The sequence below is a fragment of the Schistocerca piceifrons genome, chromosome 5, assembly GCF_021461385.2.
Source record: "Schistocerca piceifrons isolate TAMUIC-IGC-003096 chromosome 5, iqSchPice1.1, whole genome shotgun sequence".
Lineage (NCBI taxonomy): Eukaryota > Metazoa > Arthropoda > Insecta > Orthoptera > Acrididae > Schistocerca > Schistocerca piceifrons.
The window spans coordinates 56,873,087-56,896,519 of record NC_060142.1 but is presented as its reverse complement, the minus strand read 5'-3'; the positions used below and the strand labels follow the sequence as shown (position 1 = coordinate 56,896,519).

General features: G+C 42.3%; 1 protein-coding gene across 1 annotated transcript in view; it reads left to right on the top strand.

Moving 5' to 3' along the window:
- Positions 1-20,488, top strand: part of LOC124798733 — a 76,759-nt gene extending 56,271 nt beyond the window's left edge. Inside the window, exon 3 of the mRNA XM_047262261.1 lies at positions 20,117-20,488. Within this exon, the coding sequence (XP_047118217.1) occupies positions 20,117-20,488 (372 nt within the window). The remainder of the gene's footprint in view (positions 1-20,116) is intronic.
- The last annotated feature ends 2,945 nt before the right edge of the window (positions 20,489-23,433 follow it).

The window sequence follows — 23,433 nt, the reverse complement described above, 5'->3', positions numbered from 1 at the left end:
CTCAAGCCATGAATTCTGAGGCATTAAACCGGCTTCTACGGAAGGATGTGCCATGGCAATGGACTGAAGAATGTGAACTAGCTTTTCGAGACATTAAAGACCAACTAGTTAACGCATCCTTATTATATCACCCTGATATGAATTGTGAGTTCTGTCTGTCCACGGATTCATCGGATGTTGGATTAGGTGCTTGTCTCTTCCAAATAAGGAAAATGAAAGGGGTGCCAACATTCTGTCCGATAGCATTTGCCAGTCGAGTGTTGTCGCCCTGTGAAAGAGCCTATACGACCACAGAACTTGAAGGACTTGCAGTTATCTGGGCATTCAAGAAGTTTAACTATTATTTATATGGTTCGAAAACGATTGTGTATTGTGACCATCAATCACTAACCTTTTTGCAAACATGTAAATTATTACATCCTAGACTGTGACGTTGGACAATGACACTACAACAGTACCAATTTAAAATTATTCATGTGTCTGGCAAAGAAAATATTATTGCGGATGCACTGTCAAGATCCCCAGAAGGTTTAACGCCGGAAATAGAATCAGTAAATACTTCGGATTTTCCAGTATTACTGTTGCAGGACAATATCTACAAGACTTATTATGTACATCTTTGTAAAGATATGGAAAATTTACAACGAAAAGACCCTCGATGGAAGAAGATAATTCAGCTAAAGGAACAACAAAATTAAAGGGCTAGTTTAGATCATTATAAATTAGTAAATGGAGTATTATTCTTCAGACGTGGGAAGGACAACAATCCACGGTGGTGTGTATGTATCCCGAAGGAATATGAGGAAAAATTAATTTGGTTTACCCACTTATCATGGGGACATTTTGGTGCAATTAAATGTGCCAATAAAATAGGAGCGTACTGTTATTTTCCGAATATTCGGAGAAAAGTGCACCAAACAATACAAAACTGTTTACTCTGTCAAAAGGCAAAACCGGATAATAGAGGTAGTAAGCATGTTCTGCATTCAATTATTCCACGAGAGCCAAGGGCGTTAATTTCGTGTGATATCTGCGGCCCTCTCCCACGATTAAGAGGAGGAGTCAAATTCATTGTTGGATTCTTTGACGTGTTTACAAAATATGTGAAACTATATCCATTAAAGTGTGCTACTGCCAGAGCTGTTGTAGTGAGATTGGTGCGTGACTATCTTCCGCATGTAGGTTTACCGAAATCCATAATTACAGACAATGACAGAATTTTTACTGGATTTAAATGGAAGCAAACATTAACACAACTTGGTATTCGACAAATTTTGACATCATGTTACCATCCACAAGGTAGTCCAATAGAACGAGTTTTCCGAGAATTAAACCGATTTATGCGTAGATACTGTCACAGTAAACAAACATCATGGGCTGATTATTTGTCAGAATTTGAACAAATATTTAATAATCTGACACATACCTCAACTAACTTCACTCCAACAGATCTTATGTTTAGTCAGATTGAAAAGAACTTCTGGATAAACCATCTGCCAAAATATGAAGACCAGAATTTAAAATGGGAGGAAAAGATTCGACTCGCACTTGTCAATTTAACTAAAAAGGCAATACAGCGGAAATTGACATATGATAAACGGATTCACCGGATTCAGACGTTTCATCTTGAAGAAAAGGTTTTATTGAGGCGACACATCCATTCCTCGAAACTGATGAAGAACATAAAGAAATGGAATCTTATTTATACCGGACCATATGTTATTGTAAATATACCAAATCCTGGATCATACTTGTTGGCATATCCCGAATCGAAAAGAATAAAGGGATTATTCCCGCATAATGATATTAAGAAATTTTTTGAAGGACCGTAGATCTGTGATACCAAATATGGAGAAGAAGTTAGAGTGGAATTTGACTATGAGTCGAATGTGTATATAAATATCAAGAAGTTTATGTTGTCTAGGGGTTAAGAGACAGTGAGATTACTCCTGTGATAGGTTAAGAGGCAGTGAGATTGCTCTTGTGATAGGTTAAGAGACAGTGAGATTACTCCTGTGATAGGTTAAAAGACAGTGAGACTACTCCGGTGATAGTTTAGCACAAAAATTTTAAGATAGGTAGAAGAATTGTTAAATACTAGAGTTTTTAAGTGTGGACTATGAGCAGAAGCCATAGTGATATACAATGAAAGTGCATCTACATTTCCTCAAGACACGGCACTTATGTGAGAACTGCGTGTGAAACTTGAACAGTGTGAGATATGTAGGTAAATACGCTGTGTGTATGATGTGCGCTGTTCGCGCAAGAAAACAAATGAACTGTGAAATGAAGCAACAGTCGATAACGTCACTGTTGCAAAGAATTGAAGAAATTCTCTGGTTGCGCAAGAGAAAATTATTATAATTTTTAGATTTTTCATTATGCCTTCTTTACCTGGAGAATTAATTTAAGAATTTTAATTAACATTTTATGAATAGCAGTTTGTGTGTTTCATATTATGGACATAATTGTTGAAATATATTTCCATAAATGTTCATGAGAGGATGAAGAAGATTCTGCGAGTGGATGATTTGTTAAATGAACATACGTCATCATTAATGATATTTATTTGCAAGTGGATCTATAAATCAATTAATTATAAGAATAATGAAAATTTTTCAAATTATTCATTTTGTGGAGTCAGTGTTATATGCCTATGTTTAAAATTTTTCATCAGGTGTAAACTTAAATTTTATCCATAATTCCGTAATTGAAAGCAAACCTTGGACAGATTCAATGCTCTACTTCCACCTGCACTATAACAAAACGAAGATTAGATTAAAAATTTTTTTGAGAGGAATACATTCGATACGAGCTACAACAAAATTTAAATGCCCACAGTCTATTTGGCAATGTTTTGGACAATCAGCAGTTGTAATGCAAAACAACTTTGGTATTGAGGACTACAAAAAAATTCGCGATTGTCAGAACTGATGGATGTTCCAGTCTAGTACAGATGGAAGAATATAAGAATCCTCTCCGATTTTGAGTTCAACGATGAAATATGTACTTTGTTGCCTTAATCCACTCTCTTCCAGGAATTTATTCAGTCAGAACCTTTTCTTATTCCACTTTAAACCTGTTTCATGTTCACGTCCCTGACCATCTGTTCCTGAGATCATCTTCCTGTTTCTACGGCACATTACCAGCTTCTATCCTGTACCATAAGCCATCACCTGTCCTCCGTGCCGCCTCCACCAAACGCTGAACGTCGCCTACCCGGTGCCCGTACCCAGTGTTCCTGTTCCATCGACTTCACAACGAGATCGCCGGCTACATCGTCGAAAGAAGAATTTTGAAAATTTTTTTTGAGGAGTATTGTAAAATTTTTTTTGGCTATGAGGCACTTTTCCTTCGATTTAATCTATGGAGCTTCTATATATTTCAAAATTACTGTATTTAGGCTTTCCTATCTTCTTTAATACCTGAGCTGGGGTCTATTCTTCCGGGTTTTCCAGGGTTTCCCTGTGAAGACCAGTTCCCAAATGGGTAGACCTTTTTCGTAATTACACCAATCTACATCTTCCCTGATTATGTACTCGGGATGCGGGTATACCCCAGTACATGTAAAAGCTACAGCTTAGGTATTCTCGTAACTTATTGTCTTAACATGTTACCCATACTCTCTATAGTAAAATTCTACTAATTCAAAATATTCCTCTTTTGAATAAACAACCCAACAAATTTTTTCTGTTAGCTCGCAAAGTGTATTATCATTAACTTTGCTCGCTGCGAGGGGCAATTGTAATATCTCTTTATATTCGATGAATTATTCTGATACAATTCTACCCTTGAATGACGTTTACTAATTTTCTATCTTCATACTCGCAGAATCCATGCGAAAAGTAGTTCATACAATACCTATGCCATGAGCGCATAAGTATTCTTTGTAGTACTCTCTCTGGTGGTTGTTAGAAAAAAAAGAAGAAAAAAAAGAAGAAAAAAAAGAAAGCTTCGGAGATTGGTTCGTGCCGATTAGCCTGAGCTTGGTTTGGAAGAGCTGTAATCTGATTATTGAGATTTATTACAGAAGATAACTGATACAAACTGTACGATTAAAAAGGAAATATATATAGATTGCTCCTTCAAAAAAAAGGTGTGTATTTGAAATTTGAGAATTAATGATATTTATCGATATATTGCGTAGTTGTTAATCAGAAGGGAACTTCCGAAAGACTGGATACGAAACTGCATTTAATAATCCAAGAGCTCCATTACTTCTTCGGAAGGTTATACTTCATCAAAGCCAAATATCCGCTTGATATGAGGTTTCCCGACTGATTATACAACGCTCCCAAAATTACGAGGCATTTTATTTGTACAGATTAGCAGACTGTCGCAAAGCACGAGCCTGCAGAGAAGAAGAATCATCGCCTGATTTCATTCTAACAAGTAAAATTTCAGAACCATTTTGAGTGACTGAGCTGTGACTGTGTTTCCTATCATGAATGATTGATTGCTCGAACGAATTGAGAGCTACAGAATTACGTAGAAAAGAAGGAAAAAAATTACATTCTCCTTCTTCGTCGCTACTTCCACATAATCGCATCTAAATGCTCTAATTATCGCTTCATAACTTCCTTCATTATATACGTTGGGTTATGTGCCCACTCGTAACTTATTTTCAACTTCTGTCGACTGCGCATTATCCTCACTCAATTCGCTTTCCCTGGTTTCCATCTCAAATAGCTCTGCAATGCTCATTACTTCGTCCTTTCCTCCTACATTCGTTGTGCATGCCTCTGGTAATTCATCTTCCTCGTCAGTATTCTCCCAATTAATTTCGTCCCAACACGATGTTGTTATTTTCTTGTCTTCGTTTTTATCTGGTCCTTGCGGATTTGTTTCTTCCTTCTTCTCTTCTCGTGATAAGATTTTTACTTCTCTGTTCAAGGTGCTGCAATTTTCCTGGGTAGGTGCGTCATTCTCTTTGGCATGGGCGCTTAGCTGTCAATTCGACGTTTATTGGGGTTTGGTGGTCTTAACTCCACCTCTCCTATCTGTATTCTCTTTTCTTGTTCAGCTTGTTGATAGTGGTTGATAATTTGTCGGTCTATTGGTTCTCCAGTACCCGTTCCGGTTGTCGTTATTCCCTCTGTAATAGTTGTTGCCGTTCCTGGGTGAATTATAGTTATTGCCATATTCTCTTCTAAATCCATAACCGGTTCTTTGTTGAAATCTATTGTCGTTTCTTGGTGCGAAGTTATCACGTGGTTCGTAATTATTGTTTCTTCGTACTGTGTCTTGTGGATTCCACTGCTTTTTGCTTTCGTTTTCACGAGCGCTTCGTCTCTTTCTTGCGTCACCTTCCGAAAATATGAACTCTAGTTCCCTTAGAATATCTTTAAATACTTCGACGTCATTGCCTCCGCGACCTACTAATGATTGCTGGTATTTCAATGGTAACTTCATCGCGCATAATTTAATCAACTCTCCGTCACTGTATGGTACATCTAAGCACTGATTTTTCTTTGCCATTAATTCGAAAAATTTCACGGGACTCTTCTCTCCTGAATTTTCAAAATATGGGTTTTGTAATAATTTGTACTTCACTCTGTTCTGTGCTTCGCTGGACCAATATCGTGAGAGAAACTTCTCTCTGAAATCTTCGTACGATCGGCATGTCGCTGCAACATTCTGCATGGTTTCTGCGACTGTTCCTGACATGTGTGCACATATAAAGTCTAATTTGTGTGCTAGCGTCCAGTGTTCTGGTAATCCTACTCGGAATTGATCAATAAAAGTTCGTGGATGTAATGAGTTTCCTTCTCGAAAGTGTTGAAATTTTCTGACTGTGAGGAAATGATTGTTGTCGTACTTCGTCATAGTTCCATATGAAATTCGCGATTCTTCGCCACTTTTGTTTCTGATCATTTCCCCCGTCGTTCTTTCCGGTTGTGGTAGATCAATTGGATATTGTCCACTGTAACTTTCGCCTACCCTTGCGTAGTATCGTTGGAGTGGTACGCAATAATTTTCTTCCATCGGTTGTGAACGTGTAGCTGAATGCATTGTGCTGTACTCTTCGCGACATGGCTTTCCATTGTCAGGTATTGGTTCGATATCGTGTCTGGCTAACCTTGCTGCTTCATTGCACGATCCAAACTGTCTTGAACCATACATTTGTGGTTCCGCATGTGTTTGTGATGACGTTTGTTCATCAAGAATTTCGAAACGTGTTTGTTGCTGTGCAGGCTGTCTGATTTCACGTATGTTACTTTCCGCCTGTGATTGGAATCGCAAATGAGTAATATCTTCGTTAATTGCTTGTTTTTCCGGTGCTGTTACAAATACGAATGTGGTTGCAGACTCTGTGCTTGTTCGATCCTGTTCACTACGCTCTTCAATGGTTTGCAACAACTCTGTTCGCAATTTCTGAAATTGTCGCTTCGTTTGCGCTTCTATTTTGACCATGCGGTTATCATATCTTTGCAGCGCTGCTTTTGTGATACGTTTGTGTAACACACTGTTTTCAACAATTTCACGCGCTGTACCTGCTGCTTGTCTAGTAATTTCGTTTATCTGTTTCTCTAGTTTCTTGATTTCTCCTTGGGTGTTGTTACGTAATGTTTTGATCTCGTCCTGAATGTCATTACGCAATGTTTGTACGTCCGCTTGTACCTTGTCAATGTCTGTTCTCAATTGATTGTGACCTGTTATTAAGTTTCCTATCACTTCTCGAGATTCTTTTGCCTCGTCTTCAATATGACTTAGGTGTAACTGAATTTTTTTGTTTTGTTCTTTAATCGCACGCATTTGTCTCGTGGTTTCTCCATTCTGAATTTGAATTTGGTTCGCTATGTCTTTATTTTGCCTTGTCATGGTTTCCGTAATTTGTTGTAATAATTCTGCCAGATTGGTGGGTCCTATTGCGTTTTGTTCCGACGTCCTAGGCTCTGTGTTTTCGCCCAAGTGTTGGTTCGCAACCTATTGCAGTGAACTGTGCTGTGACACGTTTCTGCTCGCATTCCTTGTACTCTGTGGTGAGGGAGCTCTGATTACTTGTACTATGGGTTCTACGTATTCAAGACGCAAGTTAGAATCCTCATCGACTGTCTCTCTACTTTCCTGCTCCTCTGTCGTATGCTGTCTTACGTTTTCTATGCCTTGACGTACATTATCCTCGTTGTGGTGCGTTATATGTCCTATTTCTCGCGATACTGCATCGTCTGTTGTACTGTCCTCTATTGTCTGCCCATTTTCATGCTGGGTCTCTACCTCAATTCGGTCAAGGCCTCGATCTGCCATTGCTAATCTTTCCGAATCCCTTATTTTCTGTTTTAAAAGCAATTCACGCGCCCTACTTCGAGTCAACATGCGCTCATACCATCACACGCGCTTCATAAACTTCTTGTTCACACGACTTGACACTTATCATACCCAAGACTGACAATCCATTCACTTACTTGTTGGGTCAGAACCAACTTGTCAACGATGTATCCGCCACCTGTGCGCTTGCATTGAGGAGAAAACTTAATTCTAACAATTTTTAAAATTCATAACTTAATTATGCTATTGTCTCTGCTAGAATGTCTCACTATCTATCGCTGCAGCTACTGTTTTCAACTATTTATGCCTTTCAAAAAAAATTTTTTTTTATTACGATAAATTTTTAACAGGATATTTTTCTGACCTAGTTGGGCATGTGGTCGAACTTCAATCATGGTATATTACCATCCTGGAAGGGTCGCTATTTTCTAACATTCTGCGTGGTGTCTGTTTGTTCTATATCGTGTCTCCCTACCACTTTCGCGCAACGACGCTCTGAGCGTGTTTTTTAGGGAATTGACTAGTTTGAACCTGGGACCTGTTGCTGGGAAGGAGAGCCAGACCACACGTGACATGTAGAGTTCAGAAGAGTTCAGTGAGACTAGCGATGATATAACCAAGTACTTAATGATTTCAGTGTCAGCTCCACTGCACTCCGTGTAAATGAATCTTAATACTAACTAAATTTAGTGGAAGGGGTTCAAGGCTTTCCTATTTTTAGTTAGCTGGTAAAATAACGTCGAAAAAGCAGTTAAGTTTACAATTGGAAATTTTATTCTACTCACAAAACATTGTTTATTAATTGCACTATTGATAAAAGGAAATGTTTTAATACAGGATGGTAAAAACCAACTGCGTCCAACAAAAATGTGAACGAATATTCCCTGAATGGGTTTCCAAGTTCTACAATGGATCGAAGGATGACCTATGCCATATCACATCTATAATCTCGGTTTAAATTAAGTTTCACAAAAGAGAAAACTATCAAAATGGTCTACAGTGACCCTCAATTATCTTTAATTACTTATCTAACTTGTCGTAAATTACAGTGGCTGATGTGGCTTCTCAATAACTATATAACAGAAAAATTATCGCATTTCAGATTTTTACTTCAAGTGGCAAATGTGAACACCATGAGCTTTAATTGATGATCGACACTAGAGTATTACGCAAAAAGGGGGTGTAACAGATGAGACTTCCGCAGTTCTGAGTGAAGCTTTATGCGCTGTTATGCGGCATCACGTGCGTTCATTACCTTGTCGGTGTTTGTCAGGGGGCGGCGGACAGCACAGCTCTGCTCACCTCGCCGTCTCGGAAGCAACTCTCCCCTAATTTCTCCTTACTACAATTTACCGAAGTTGGTTTAAAAAGACTATCTGGCTGTGTTTTCATCTGACCAATCAGGGTCTCAATGTTAACCTTAAGCTCCACCTACAAAAATTCTGTCTATCCAATGAGAATCGTTATACTTTTCGTGGTGGGGCAATGTTTTTAAAGTTTGCAACGTAACAGAGACGCGAAAAAGTCTCACGCTAAAACTTGCAGCTGGTGTGGACCTTTTAGTATATCGTAAGATCTATACTGTTCTTCTGGAGGGCTCTATCTTTTAACATGCGCTGGGGGGTGGTCCTGACGTAACAGAGACGCGAAAAAGTCTCACGCTAAAACTTGCGGCTGGGATGGCCCTTTTTGTGTTATCATAAGATCTATACCGTTCTTCTGGAGGGCTCTAGCTTTTAACATGGGCTGGGGATGGTCCTAGCGGTTAGCTGGCGACGTGGGTGTCCGTCCCTTATCGTAGGGCCTTCTAGCTTAACACGGTTCTGCTCTCGGCTTCTGTTCTCGTTTCTCCCCTCGCAACTGCGCCTGTCTCACGGTGGGAAGGTATGACATGCATTTAGGCATTCTTGTGTTAGTCTGTGGTATTCCATTTGCTCACTCGTTACTCGTATTACTTTGGTTAATTTAATGTCACGATTTATTCGGAGCTGTGTGACATACTACGAGATTTGCTTATCATGCCAGGGTTTTCATGGAAGGTGTTGGATTTCCGTGACACCTTACATATCACCACCCTTCGAACTTAATTTTTGTACTGAAGTTAGGCAATGATTGAATCGTTGTCTAAGCCAGTCAAAAATTATTCCGTTATCTAAATTTTGTTGCCTACTGTTCAGCCACGTTATTCTGTTCTATGCTAGTTTTTATTACTAATTTTTATATTCTTCCACATTATTATCAAAAATATGTTTATATTGACAAGGGAAGAATATTTTTATTCTATTATAATTATTATTTTTTAATTATTTTCATTCTTTATTTAACTGTGAAGTTTGTTTTTTAAGAAGTTTGTTATCGAAAGTGAGGAGTCTTTCACATCGATTTTCTTAGAAATATTGTTTTTATAAATGTAGTATTTAAGTAAAATCTATTCCTAAATATCATGTACAAGTAAAATTTTTTGTTTCTAGACACTCATTTCAACATTGTTACACTAACAAATAAGAATTATTTCCAAGAATTGCTTTGACAAAGAAATATACATACACAAGTATTGAGATATTATCCTAAGAAATGGTACAAATGTTAAAAAAAGGGAAAACATCCAACAAGATAATTTTTTATTCTTTGTTTTTATAAAGAGAAAATAAGTAAAATATAGTTATTCTTTTATTTTTATGAGGAGAAAATAAGTGGCATATAGTTTTAGTGTTTATTATGCCTTACTTTTGTTCTTTATATACTGTCCATTTCGAACTAATGACTTATTTTTATCGATAGTCTATTTTTCACTTAAGTCCATAGTCAATGACTGTTATTTTGTAGTTTATTAGCTGTCTGGTGTGCTTAACTTATTTAGTTTTTCACACGTTTCTTTTGCACAATTCCTACATCACATAATTTGATTTCACACATTCACACAATCCTATGAATGTTTAAGCATGAGGTTGGCGAATGTTTTTTGCACGAAGGTGATGGACTTGAGCGAGATGGATGTGGGCAAGTATTTGATGTACAGCTTCGTTCGTCGTTCGTTGTTGGCTTTGCAAATGTGTGTTGCTGTTGTGGAGGTCCCATAATGGAATGGAGCTGTGAGTGCAGAATCTCGTGGTTTAAGCTCCGCCTACAAAATTCTGTCCATCCAATGAGAAACGTTATACTTCTCGTGGTGGGGCAATGTTTTTAAAGTTTGCAACGTAACAGAGACGCGAAAAAGTCTCACGCTAAAACTTGCGGCTGGGGTGGCCCTTTTAGTGTTATCGTAAGATCTATACTGTTCTTCTGGAGGGCTCTAGCTTTTAACATGGGCTGGGGGGTGGTCCTAGCGGTTAGCTGGCGACGTGGGTGTCCGTCCCTTATCGTAGGGCCTTCTAGCTTAACACGGTTCTGCTCTCGGCTTCTGTTCTCGTTTCTCTCCTCGGAACTGCGTCTGTCTCACGGTGGCAAGGTATGACATGCATTTAGGCATTCTTGTGTGTCTGTGGTATTCCATTTGCTCACTCGTTACTCGTATTACTTTGGTTAACCATTTTTTGTGCGTGGGAGGGGCCCCATCAAATCTGTTGCAGCTATTTGTTTTAATCTTTTAGGGATTATTGGAAACATAGGTGGCGTGGTTTGGAAAGTGACGTGTTTAGCCCTCATACATTTTTTGCATTTGACTAATACTGTTCTTATTCATTGTTCCATATTAGGAAAATGGCTTGTTTGTTTTATTTTTAAAAAGCATTTCTTAGGTCCAAAGTGGCCATTACTTAAATGTGTATACCATATGTACTTATTAATTAGTTCATCTGGGATATAAATTAACCATTCATTCGTTGCAACATTTCGTCTAAAAAAGAAAACATTGTTTTTTACGAGATAGTGCTGTCGAATGTCTGGAAAATCTTTACTTCTCCACTTGTGTTTGATTCCTAGTATTTCGGGGTCCTTGTCCTGTTCTTTGCCTGTTTTTCAGTGCTGTCGTAATGTAGTTTTCGAAAGGTACTTGTTTCATATAGTACATTGTAAACTGGTCTTCTGCTGCTTCCAAACCTACGTTATTGGATGCACCCTGTGGACATCGTGATAAAGCATCTGCTAATACATTCGCTGGTCCTGGTATGTGTGTAATAGTGAAGTCAAATTCTTGTAGTATTAACATCCATCTGGCTAACCTCCCATGAGTTAGTTTGGCGGATAACAGAAATTCTAATGCTTTGTGGTCAGTGTATACTTTTGTTTTTCTTCCGAATAGGAAGTATCGAAAACGTTGGAAGCCCATACAATGGCCAATGCTTCCAGCTCCGCGACTGAATAGTTTTTCTCGGTTTTTGTGAGTACCCGACTGGCAAATGCAATTGTTCTATTTGATCTTAGCCCTGCCTGTTCGTATTCTTGGAATAAAACAACTCCTAAACCTGTTTTCGCGCTATCAGTGGCCATACAAAAATTTTTTGTTAGATCAGGATGTGGTAAAATAGGTACTGTTGTTAGTGCGTTTTTCACTTTTAAAAATTCTTCATTGGCTTGTTGATTCCATACCCATGGCGTGTTTTTTCCAGTCAATGCACATAGGCGTGGTGTTGCGAGAGAGTCGATCCAAATAAATATTTTATAGAATCCGGAGAGACCTAGAAATCCTCTGAGAGTTTTCTGATTATATGGAGTACAGAATTCTTTGATTGCTCTTACTTTAATCTTACGTGTTTTCAGAACTGGCAATTCCTCATTGGCATTACACTGCATGAATAAATTTTCTGAGATCGCAGTCAGTTCACTTCCGCTATCAATTACAATATTGACTGGGATATGCTTTACCATGGCCTTCACAATTGGTTGAATTTGAAAGGGTTGGTTCTGTTCTTCTTCTTCTTGCATCAACGAATCCTCCACTGAATCATACATGAGTCTTTTTAGGAATTTCCCTTGTGAATTCGAACTTTCTGTAGGATAAGCTTCGACTGCTACTTTTCTCTCTTTTATTTCCTCTTCTCTATTTCTTCCTTCATTTACGCTTTCTTCAACATCCTCTACTTTTTCCTCATCCTCGTCTATCTTCTCCTTCTTCGTCGCTACTTCCACATAATCGCATCTAAATGCTCTAATTATCGCTTCATAACTTCCTTCATTATATACGTTGGGTTGTGTGCCCACTCGTAACTTATTTTCAACTTCTGTCGACGGCGCATTATCCTCACTCAATTCGCTTTCCCTGGTTTCCATCGCAAATAGCTCTGCAATACTCATTACTTCGTCCTTTCCTCCTACATTCGTTGTGCATGCCTCTGGTAATTCATCTTCCTCGTCAGTATTCTCCCAATTAATTTCGTCTCAACACGATATTGTTATTTTCTTGTCTTCGTTTTTATCTGGTCCTTGCGGATTTGTTTCTTCCTTCTTCTCTTCTCGTGATAAGATTTTTACTTCCCTGTTCAAGGTGCTGCAATTTTCCTGGGTCGGTGCGTCATTCTCTTTGGCACGGGCGCTTAGCTGCCCATTCGAACGATTATCGGGGTTTGGTGGTCTTACCTCCACCTCTTCTATCTATATTCTCTTTTCTTGTTCAGCTTGTTGATAGTGGTTTCTTTGTTGATAATTTGTCGGTCTATTGGTTCTCCAGTACCCGTCTAACGTTCTGCGTGGTGTCTGTTTGTTCTATATCGTGTCTCCCTACCACTTTCGCGCAACGACGCTCTGAGCGTGTTTTTTAGGGAATTGACTAGTTTGAACACCATGAGCTTTAATTGACGATCAACATTAGTATTACGCAAAAAGGGGGTGTAACAGATGAGACTTCTGAAGTTCTGAGTGAAGCTTTATGCGCTGTTATGCGGCATCGCATGCGTTCATTACCTTGTCGGTGTTCGTCAGGGGGTGGCGGCCAGCACAGCTCCGCCCACCTCGCCGTCTCGGAAGCAACTCTCCCCTAACTTCTCCTTACTACAATTTACCGATGTTGGTTTAAAAAAACTATCTGGCTGTGTTTTCATCTGACCAATCAGGGTCTCAATGTTATCCTTAAGCTCCACCTACAAAAATTCTGTCTATCCAATGAGAATCGTTATACTTTTCGTGGTGGGGCAATGTTTTTGAAGTTTGCAACGTAACAGAGACGCGAAAAACTTTCACGCTAAAACTTGCAGCTGGTGTGGACCTTTTAGTATTTTCGTAAGATCTGTACTGTTCTTCTAGAGGGCTCTATCTTTTAACATGGGCTGGAGATGGTCCTAGCGGTTAGCTGGCGACGTGGATGTCCGTCCCTTATCGTAGGGCCTTCTAGCTTAACACGGTTCTGCTCTCGGCTTCTGTTCTCGTTTCTCCCTTCGGAACTGCGCCTGTCTCACGGTGGGAAGGTATGACATGCATTTAGGCATTCTTGTGTTAGTCTGTAGTATTCCATTTGCTCACTCGTTACTCGTATTACTTTGGTTAATTTAATGTCACGATTTATTCGGAGCTATGTGACGTACTACTGGATTAGATTATCATGCCAGGAGTTTCATGGAAGGTGATGGATTTGCCTGACACCTTACAACATATAGGTCTAGATGTACGTGGAAGAAAAAAGTGGTTCAAATGGCTCTGAGCACTATGGGACTCAACTGCTGGGGTCATAAGTCCCCTAGAACTTAGAACTACTTAAACCTAACTAACCTAAGGACATCACACACATCCATTCCCGAGGCAGGATTCGAACCTGCGACCGTAGCAGTCTCACGGTTCCGGACTGCGCGCCTAGATACGTGGAAGAGGACCGTGGAAGGGTAAGAAGGAGATTTTGCAAGACCTGGGTGGAACTGAGGGAAATGCCCTATTCTCCCACATGGACCAAAAGAATTAAGTGAAATCATTGTTTGTAATCCTAACAGTTAATCTTTTTTATTTACTGTTTCTTTGTAGACTTTGCCTCTCAAGCATCCCCACAGTCAAAAATTTAGAGGGATGAAGTTTGGGGACCACCGTGGCGCATAAAAGTGATTATTTCTATCGATCCATCTTCAGGTTTATTTTAGATTTAGGTAATGTGTCACCTGACGAGTATAATGTGTAGAATGCGATTGAAAGAGGGCTCTATTCAGAGTATTGTTATCTGTGGAGTTCCTCTGCCCGATTGACATTTCATCTAACTTCAACCGCAATAAAAGTAATGATGGTCCAATTTTAATCATGGACTGCCGTTACTGTCCCAACGTGTTTAAAAGTACTCCAGTATTGTGCTACATGTAAATAAAGAAAAAGGTTGTTGCTGTTTCAGTTCTGCTAACTTACTTTCGCCGTAGATGAGTACCATTTCTACCTTCTTTTCGTTGCTGTACGTTCTACTCACACATATCTTCGAGTGTAGCTGGTTGACTGAATGACCAGCGTCCGTTTCCCTTGTGTTTCCATTTGTTTACTGTTAACTCCAGCAAGTGGTTGAGTTACGTTATCCCGGGTACTGCACGTGCTAATACAGTCTATTTTGTGCTACTTTTTAAAGTCGCCTACTGGTATCGGCAGATAAGTATAATATTGTAGTGTCTGTGTTATTAAGAAGACTGTGGGGATGCTACAGTCCGGTACGTTTTTGAACAGGTCTTGAGGAGAGGAAGTGGATTAACGAATGAAAAATATAGGCTGCTATTTAAAAAAAGACATACCGCTGTTCATACCTTCGTAACGAACGAAGTTACCAGAAAGACAATCATGCTGATTAATATCTCCATGGTAGCTTTTACTCGATGGATGAATTGTATTCGGAGTTGCTAATACGAACAGCGATCAGTTGTGTACGGGAATGACGACAACGAGAATCTGTGCCGGTCCGGGATTCGAACTCAGATTTCCCGATTTACGCGAGCAGTCGCCGTAACAGCTTCGGCTACCCGTGCGCGGCTCACGGCCAGATCCAAACTTCCATATGTCGTTGTTCCTGCGTCTCACCCTGTACTCGTATACATATTTTGTAATTCCCGTACAGGGGAGGACATGTTAACGGAAAGTCGCCTACTGGTATCGGCAGATAAGTATAATATTGTAGTGTCTGTGTTATTAAGAAGAACGATACACCGTTCCTTCTGACATACATGCACAAGCACTGCATCGTGCATCGGCTAAAGCCATTATGCTGCAGTTGCGAATGCGAACTACCATTAGTAGTGTAAGGGAATGACGACAATGAAAATTTGTGCCGGAGCGGTACTCGATCGCGAACAGTCGCCTTGACAGTGCACGAATAGCCAAAACAAGTACGTCAGCCTCTTGCATAAAATGGAAATTCGAATTCGAGTCTCTGTTAGGCACAAATTTTCATTGTTGGAAACTGGAAATTTGTCGTAAGTTCCTATGGGACCAGACTCAAATGGTTCAAATGGCTCTGAGCATTATGGGACTTAACATCGGAGGTCATCAGTCCCCCAGAACTTAGAACTGCTTAAACCTAACTAACCTACGGACATCACACACATCCATGTCCGAGGCAGGATTCGAATCTGCGATCGTAGCGGTCGCGCGGTTCCAGACTGAAGCGCCTAGAACCACTCGGCCACCCCGCCCGGTGGGACTAAACTGCTGAGGTCATCGGTCCCTAGGCTTACACACTACTTAATCTAACTTACGCTAAGGACAACGCACACAGCCATGCACGAGGGAGGACTCGAGCCTCCGAGGGGGGAGAGCCGCGCGAACCGTGGCAAGGGGCCTGCGACTGCACGGCTACCCCGCGCGGTTTTCATTGTTGTCATTCCCTTATATAGTTCGTATTTGCAACTGCGAGTACACTTCATTTATTTCATAACGGTCGTAGTCACCGCAGTAATGTCCGAAGAAACACAGCATCGTTATTCTTAACAACAGAGGTACTGCAATATACACTGAAGAGCCAAAGGAACTGCCTAATATCGTGTAGGGTCCCCCACGAGCACGCAGAAGTGCCTCAACACGACGTGGCATGGACTCGACATGTCTGAAGTACTGCTGGAGGGAACTGACACCATGAATACTGCAGGGATGTCCATAAACAGGTAAGAGTACGACGGATGGAGATCTCTTCTGAACAGCACGTTGGAAGGCATCCCAGATATGCTCAATAATGTTTATGTCTGAGGAGTCTGGTGGTCACCGGAGGTGTTTAAACTCACAAGAGGGTTCCTGCATCCACTCTGCAGCGATTCTGGACGTGTGAGTTGCCGCATCGTCCTGCCGGAATTGTCCAAGTCCGTCGGAATTCGCAGTGGACATGAATGGATGCAGGTGCCAAAGTCGTGTGTAGACGTATTAGGGGTCACATACCACTCCAACTGCACACGCCCCACACCATTACAGAGCCTCCACCAGCTTGAACAGTCCCCTGCTGACATGCAGGGACCATGGATTCATCACGTTTTCTCCATAGCCGTACACGTCCATCCTCTCGATACAATTTGAACGAGACTCGTCCTATCAGAGGAAATGTTCCAGTCAACGACAGTCCAATGTCGGTGTTGACGGGCCCAGGAAAGGCGTAAAGCTTTCTGTCGTGCAGTCATCAAGGGCACACGAGTGGGTCTTTGGCTCTGAAAGCCCATATCGATGATGTTTCGTTGAATGGTTCACACGTTGACACTTGTTGATGGCCCAGCATTGAAATCTGCAACAATTTGCGAAATAATTGCGCCTCTGTCACGTTGAACAATTCTCTTCAGTCGTCGATGGTTCCGTTCTTCTAGGATCTTTTTCCGGCCGCAGCTACCAGATTGAAACTCCCTGGCAGATTAAAACTGTGTGCCGGGCCGAGACTCGAACTCGGGACCTTCGACTTTCGCGGGCAAGTTCTCTACCAACTGAGCTACCCAAGCACGACTCACGCCCCGTCCTCACAGCTTTACTTCCTGCCAGTACCTCGTCTCCTACCTCCCAAGGTACTGGCAGAAGTAAAGCTGTGAGGACGGGGCCTGAGCTGTGCTTAGGTAGCTCAGTTGGTAGAGAACTTGCCCGTGAAAGGCAAAGGTCCCGAGTTCGAGTCTCGGTCCGGCACATAGTTTTAATCTGCCAGGGAGTTTCGTTTCAACGCACCGCTGCAGATTGAAAATCTCATTCTTTTACCAGATTCCTGATATTCACGGTACACTTGTGAAATGGTCGTATTCGGAGATGCTGTATCCCATCGCTCGTGCGCCGACTGTAACACTAAGTTCGAACTCACTTAAATCTTGATCACCTGCCATTGTAGGAGCAGTAACCGATCTACCAACTGCGCCAGACACGTGCTGTCTTACGTAGGCGTTGCCGACCGCTGCGCCGTATTCTGCCTGTTTATATGAGGGCTATTCGGAAAGTAAGGAACGATAGTTCGCGAAATGGAAACCACAGTGAAAATCAAAACTTTTTTATTCACAACAGTTAGATACAACTTCCAGCTCCTTATCTTCAGAGCCGCCTATCCGACTTAGATGTTTGTCGTAGTGTTGTAGCAAATTTCCAATACCCTCGTTATAGAAGGCAGCCGCCAGCGCTTTCCGCCAATTCTCTGCGCTGGCCTACAGCTCCTGGTCAGTGCCAAAATGTTGTCTTCATAGCCAGCTGTTCATGTGAGCAGAGATGAAACTCAGAGGGAGACAGTTGCGGGCTGTATTGTGGGAAAAACATTTCCAACTGAAAACGATGCAGAAGCATCTTCATTGCCCCTGCAGAATGCGGTTGAGAACTGTCTTGAAGAAGAAAACGCACGACAGTTATGTAATGTTGGCTGCATAGCTTCAGGCAAAATTTCTCACCAGGCCCTCGTACTTGGCGGCAGACACTAGTGTTCTAGGTATCTTTATATGCTCCCTGGTTTCTCAGAACTAAAAAGAACGACGGGCATACTGGAGACACTGCCCAACACACCTGTGCAAAACTTCATCGGATTTTCACTGTGGTTTCCATTTCGCGACCGATCGTTCCTTACTTTCCGAATAACCCTCGTATATCTCCGTATTTGATTGCACATGCCTATACCAGTTTCTTTGGTATAGTATTTAGTTCACACAGTTTCCATTTGGCTTCTGTCCGCCCCTGGTAGCTGCGTGGTCAGCGCGAAGGAATGTCATATCTAACGGCCTGTGTTCGATTCCCGGCTGGGTCGGAGATTTTCTCCACTCAGGGACTGGGTGTTGTATTGTCCTTATCATCGTTATTTCATCCCCATGGAAGTGGCGTCAACTCGAAAGACTTGCACCAGGTGAACGGTCTACCCGACGGGTCGGCCATAGCCAAGCGGCATTTCCATTTGGTTTCTGGATGGTTCAAATGGTTCAAATGACTCTGAGGACTATGGGACTTAACATCTGAGGTCAACAGTCCCCTAGAACTTAGAACTACTTAAACCTAACTAACCTAAGGACAACACACACATCCATGCCCGAGGCAGGATTTGAGTCTCATGTCCATTATAATTATCCGGGCTGTTATGCCGTGGTCGGTTGATGAATTCTGTGTCAATTCCCAACGTTTCGTCTTCGACTGCGGGAGACATCTTCAGGTGGGTCCGTATCTCGATGGAAGGTCCAACACACCCACTGGCTCGCTACTGACTGCCGCTAAATTCCGTGTCCGCGCGCTCCCACGCCGCGGCGTGACGTCACGTGTTTTGAAAACGTCAGTGCAATTGGCCGCTGTCCGTACCGTCGATCGCCGTTGCCATCACCCAGTAGTGGACGGGTGATCCATATACCGTTTAATTTCATGCCCTCCTCCTTTCGGTTGAAATTATTTGGGTGTTTAGCGATTTCGATTGCCTCCCTGTAGAGCCTTTCGTAATATCCCCTTGGGGCAGCTAGTACTTGCGTCTCCTCGAAACGAATATTGTGGTTCCCTGGCTGGAAAGCATGCTCCGCAACAGCTGATCGTTCCGTTTCTCCTCTTCTACAATTTCCCTTGTGCTCTTCCAAACGTTTAGAAACAGTTCTTTTAGTGGTACCCACATAAACATCACAGCTGCATGGGATCCTATACACTCCAGCTTTTTCCAATGGTTTGCGAACGTCCTTGGCAGGCTTAAGGTATTCCTGTATCTTCCTGGTTGGCTTGTAAATTACGGTAATATTCCGCTTCGTCAAGATCCTCCCTATTGTCTCTGTTAAATTTTTAACAAACGGCAGGAAAACCTTAGATTTTGCAGTAGCCTGTACGTCAGTATGATTTCTGCGTGGCTGCCTCAACGTACGTTTTATTTCGGCGGACGAATATCCGTTCATCATTAGTGCATTGTGGAGATGTTCCATCTCAGCGTCGAGCAACTCAGGTTCACAAATATTTCTAGCTCTGTCCGCTAACGTCTTGATAACACCCCGCTTCTGTTGTGGGTGGTGGTTCGAATCCCGGTGCAAATAACGGTCCGTGTGCGTGGGTTTGCGGTATACTGAGTAGCCCAAACTACCATTTTCGTTTCTAAAAACAAGCACATCGAGGAAATGTAATTTGCCGTCTACCTCCTCCTCCATTGTAAACTGAATTCTCGAGTTTATACTGTTCAGATGTTCGTGGAACCGGCTTAGTTCCTCCCTACCGTGTCTCCACAGCACAAACGTGTCATCCACTTATTGGATAATTATAATGGATATGATATTTCCGGCCGTGAAAGTCTACATTTTAGTATAGGATTTGAATCTGCGACCGTAGCGGTCGCGCGGTTCCAGACTGAAGCGCCTAGAACCGCTCGGCCACACCGGCTGGCTTGGCTTCTGGACAAAACGTTATTTGGAGTGGTAAAGATAAATCGGATACACCGTATATCTTTGATTTACCACGACGTCGTTCCCGCTTCTATGGCTACGGTCAGGAGTCTGTACCTTTGATGATGTTTACCAGACACTGTTTCCGACACTGGCGTGTGACAGGGCGGTGTGGTGTGTGGGTGTTGCAGCGGACGTGCTGGTGGAACGAGATCTGCAAGGAGGAGTTCCAGACGCTGTTCCGCTGCAAGTGCCCCGTGTGGTCGTTCTGCCGCAGCCCGGGCCGCTACTACAACGCCTTCTGCACGATGACGGGCACCGGCTACATCTGGACGCAGCCCGAGCCGTCGTGGGGCCGCCGCCAGAGCGCGCCCGGCGCAGACTTCGACGCCGCCGAAGGCGGCGACCCGCAGCAGCGCGCCAGGTGCCCACCCACACCTCACCACTCGTCCCCCTCAGTCACCTTACCCACAGCCCTGTGTAGTGCTGGGAAACACGGCCAAGTTGCCGGAGGTCGCCGAACTGGGCGTACCACGATGCTGCTCATGCAGGGCGCTCACTAAAGTCCCAGTTTCAAAACACTGTAAAAGGAGATCCACTTCTCACAATGTCGTGAGATTGGAAGAGCATTTTATTCACGTGCGGGGAACCGTCATGAAAGAAAAAAAATAACGAAAATTTGACTAATACAGGGTGGTGATGGTGGTTAGTGTTTAACGTCCCGTCGACAACGAGATCATTAGAGACGGAGCGCAAGCTCGGGTTAGGGAAGGATTGGGAAGGAAATCGGCCGTGCCCTTTCAAAGGAACCATCCCGGCATTTGCCTGAAACGATTTAGGGAAATCACGGAAAACCTAAATCAGGATGGCCGGAGACGGGATTGAACCGTCGTCCTCCCGAATGCGAGTCCATTGTGCTAATACAGGGTGACTTACAGCTCTGTGTAGTACTGAGAAACATTGGTAAGTTGCTGGAGATCGCCGTGCTGGGCGTATCACGATGCTGCTTATACAGCATATTCATATTTAAACTCCCAGTTTCAAAACACTGTGAAAAGAGATCCACTGCTCCGAATGTCGTCAGATTGGAACAGCATTTTGTTCACGTAGGGAGAAAAGTCATGGAAAAAAAAATTAGCAAAAATTTGAAGGGGGAAGGAAAATTCGTGCATTCGTACTTCACAGCGTAGTTCCTCACATATTAGCAGTACAAAAATGTCTCTCAGAAAATTGCGTCTTAGGGATATTTCGGGCAGTAAACGGAAGTTTGGAAATCTGGCAATAATGTAATCACATTTACGGTAACTGCCTCTGTCAGCATATAGCAGCAATGCTGGGCAGTTGATGGAGTCGCTAGCATTTCGGGGAAGCAGGAGATCGAGGGTTCGAGTCTGGGTGAAGGCGTCTTCTTGTCTGCTGCACGTAGTCTGCATGGTAAGATACCTGGCGTCTTAGTCGTCGTACAGCATTTTACAGCGAGTCTTCTACAAAACATTCCAGGAACGTACTACGATCACAGAAATGGAACTACAATCGCTTTCATTGGTCAGCTTTTAAGGAAGCCTTTTGCACGTCGTGGATGCGAATTTTTTCGTGCCACTGCATCTATTAGATTCAAAAACTGTTCTCCGTGTACCCTCCCCCAACGGACCCATCGAAATTAATTGCAAAGCGCGTTGCTAGCCCTATTGGTGACATAAGGAAATGTAGTGGACCTGAACGTCGCAAGAATAGTAGTTGATATTAACCGATCGGGCCATTATGGCAGAGTATACACAAAACAAGTTTGGAACCTAGTAGATGCAGTGATGCGAAACAATTCGTGTCGATGGCGTGTAATTGGCTTCTTTACATGCTGCCGAGTGAAGACGGTTGTACTTCCATTTCTGTGTTCGTAATACGTAACTGCAAATGTTTTATAGAGGGCCCACTGTAATCGCTGTATGACGATTAAGACACTAGATACCGTACCATGCATAATGATAACCTAAGACGCTATCAATTGCTCCAACTGCACTGGTACTATGTGCTAGCAGAGGTAGTTACCGTACATGTGATTACATGTTGTTGTTGTTGTTGTTGTGGTCTTCAGTCTTGATTCGGGTTTGATGCAGCTCTCCATGCTACTCTATCCTGTGCAATCTTCTTCGTCTCCCTGTACCTACTGCAACCTACATCCTGAATCTGTTTAATGTACTCATCTCTTGGTCTCCCTTTACGATTTTTACCCTCCACACTGCCCTCCAGTACTAAATTGGTGATCCCTTGATGCCTCAGAACATGTCCTACCAACTGATCCCTTCTTCTAGTCAAGTTATGCCACAAACTCCTGTTCTCCCCAATTATATTCAATACCTCCTCTTAGTTGTGTGATATACCCATCTAATCTTCAGCATTCTTCTGTAGCACCACATTTCGATAGCTTCTATTCTCTTCTTGTCAAAACTATTTATCGTTCATGTTTCACTTCCATACATGGCTACACTCCACACAAATACTTTCAGAAACGACTTCCTGACACTTAAATCTATACTCGATGTTAACAAAAAAAAAAACATAGTTAAAATGGCTCTGAACACTATGGGACTTAACTTCTGAGGTCATCAGTCCCCTAGAATTTAGAATTACTTAAACCTAACTAACCTAAGGACATCGCACACATCCATCCCGAGGCAGGATTCGAACCTGCGACCGTAGTGGTCGCGCGGTTCCAGACTGTAGCGCCTAGAACCGCTCGGCCACTCCGGCCGGCCGATGTTAACAAATTTCTCTTCTTCAGGAAAGCTTTCCTTGCCATTGCCCGTCTACATTTTATATATTCTCTACTTCGACCTCTCACATATTAGCAGTACAAAAATGTCTCTCGGAAAATTTCGTCTGGCGCATATTTCGGGCAGTAAATGGACGTTGAAGATTGGAAATCTGCCAACACTGTAATTACATGTTGGGTAACCACCACTATCAGCAGATTGCAGCAGTGCTGTGCAGTTGGTGTGCAGTCGCTATCGTTTTACGGTAGCATGCAGCAGATCGAGGGTTCGAGTCTGGCTCGAGGCGTATTTGTTTTTATCTGCAAAATGTAGTCTGTGGGGTAAGGTACCTGGCGTCTTAGTTGTCATACAGCGTTTACAGTAGGTCTTTTACAAAACATTTGCAGTTAGTACGACAAACACAGAAGTGGAAGTGCAATCGTTTTCATTGGTCAGCTTTTAAAGAAGCTTTTTGCACGTCGTGGACGCGAATTGTTTCGCGCCACTATATCTAATAGATTCCAAACCTGCTCTCTGTGTACCCTCCCCCAGTGGGCCAATCGAAATTAATTGCAAAGCGCGTTACTAGCCCTGCTGGTGACGTAAGGCCCTAACGAAATGTAATGGACCTGAACGTCGCAAGAATAGTAGTTGATATTAACCGATTGGGCTATTATGGGAGATTATACACTAAACAAGTTTGGTACCTAGTAGATGCAGTGGTGCGAAACAATTCCTGTCCATGATGTGCAAAAGGC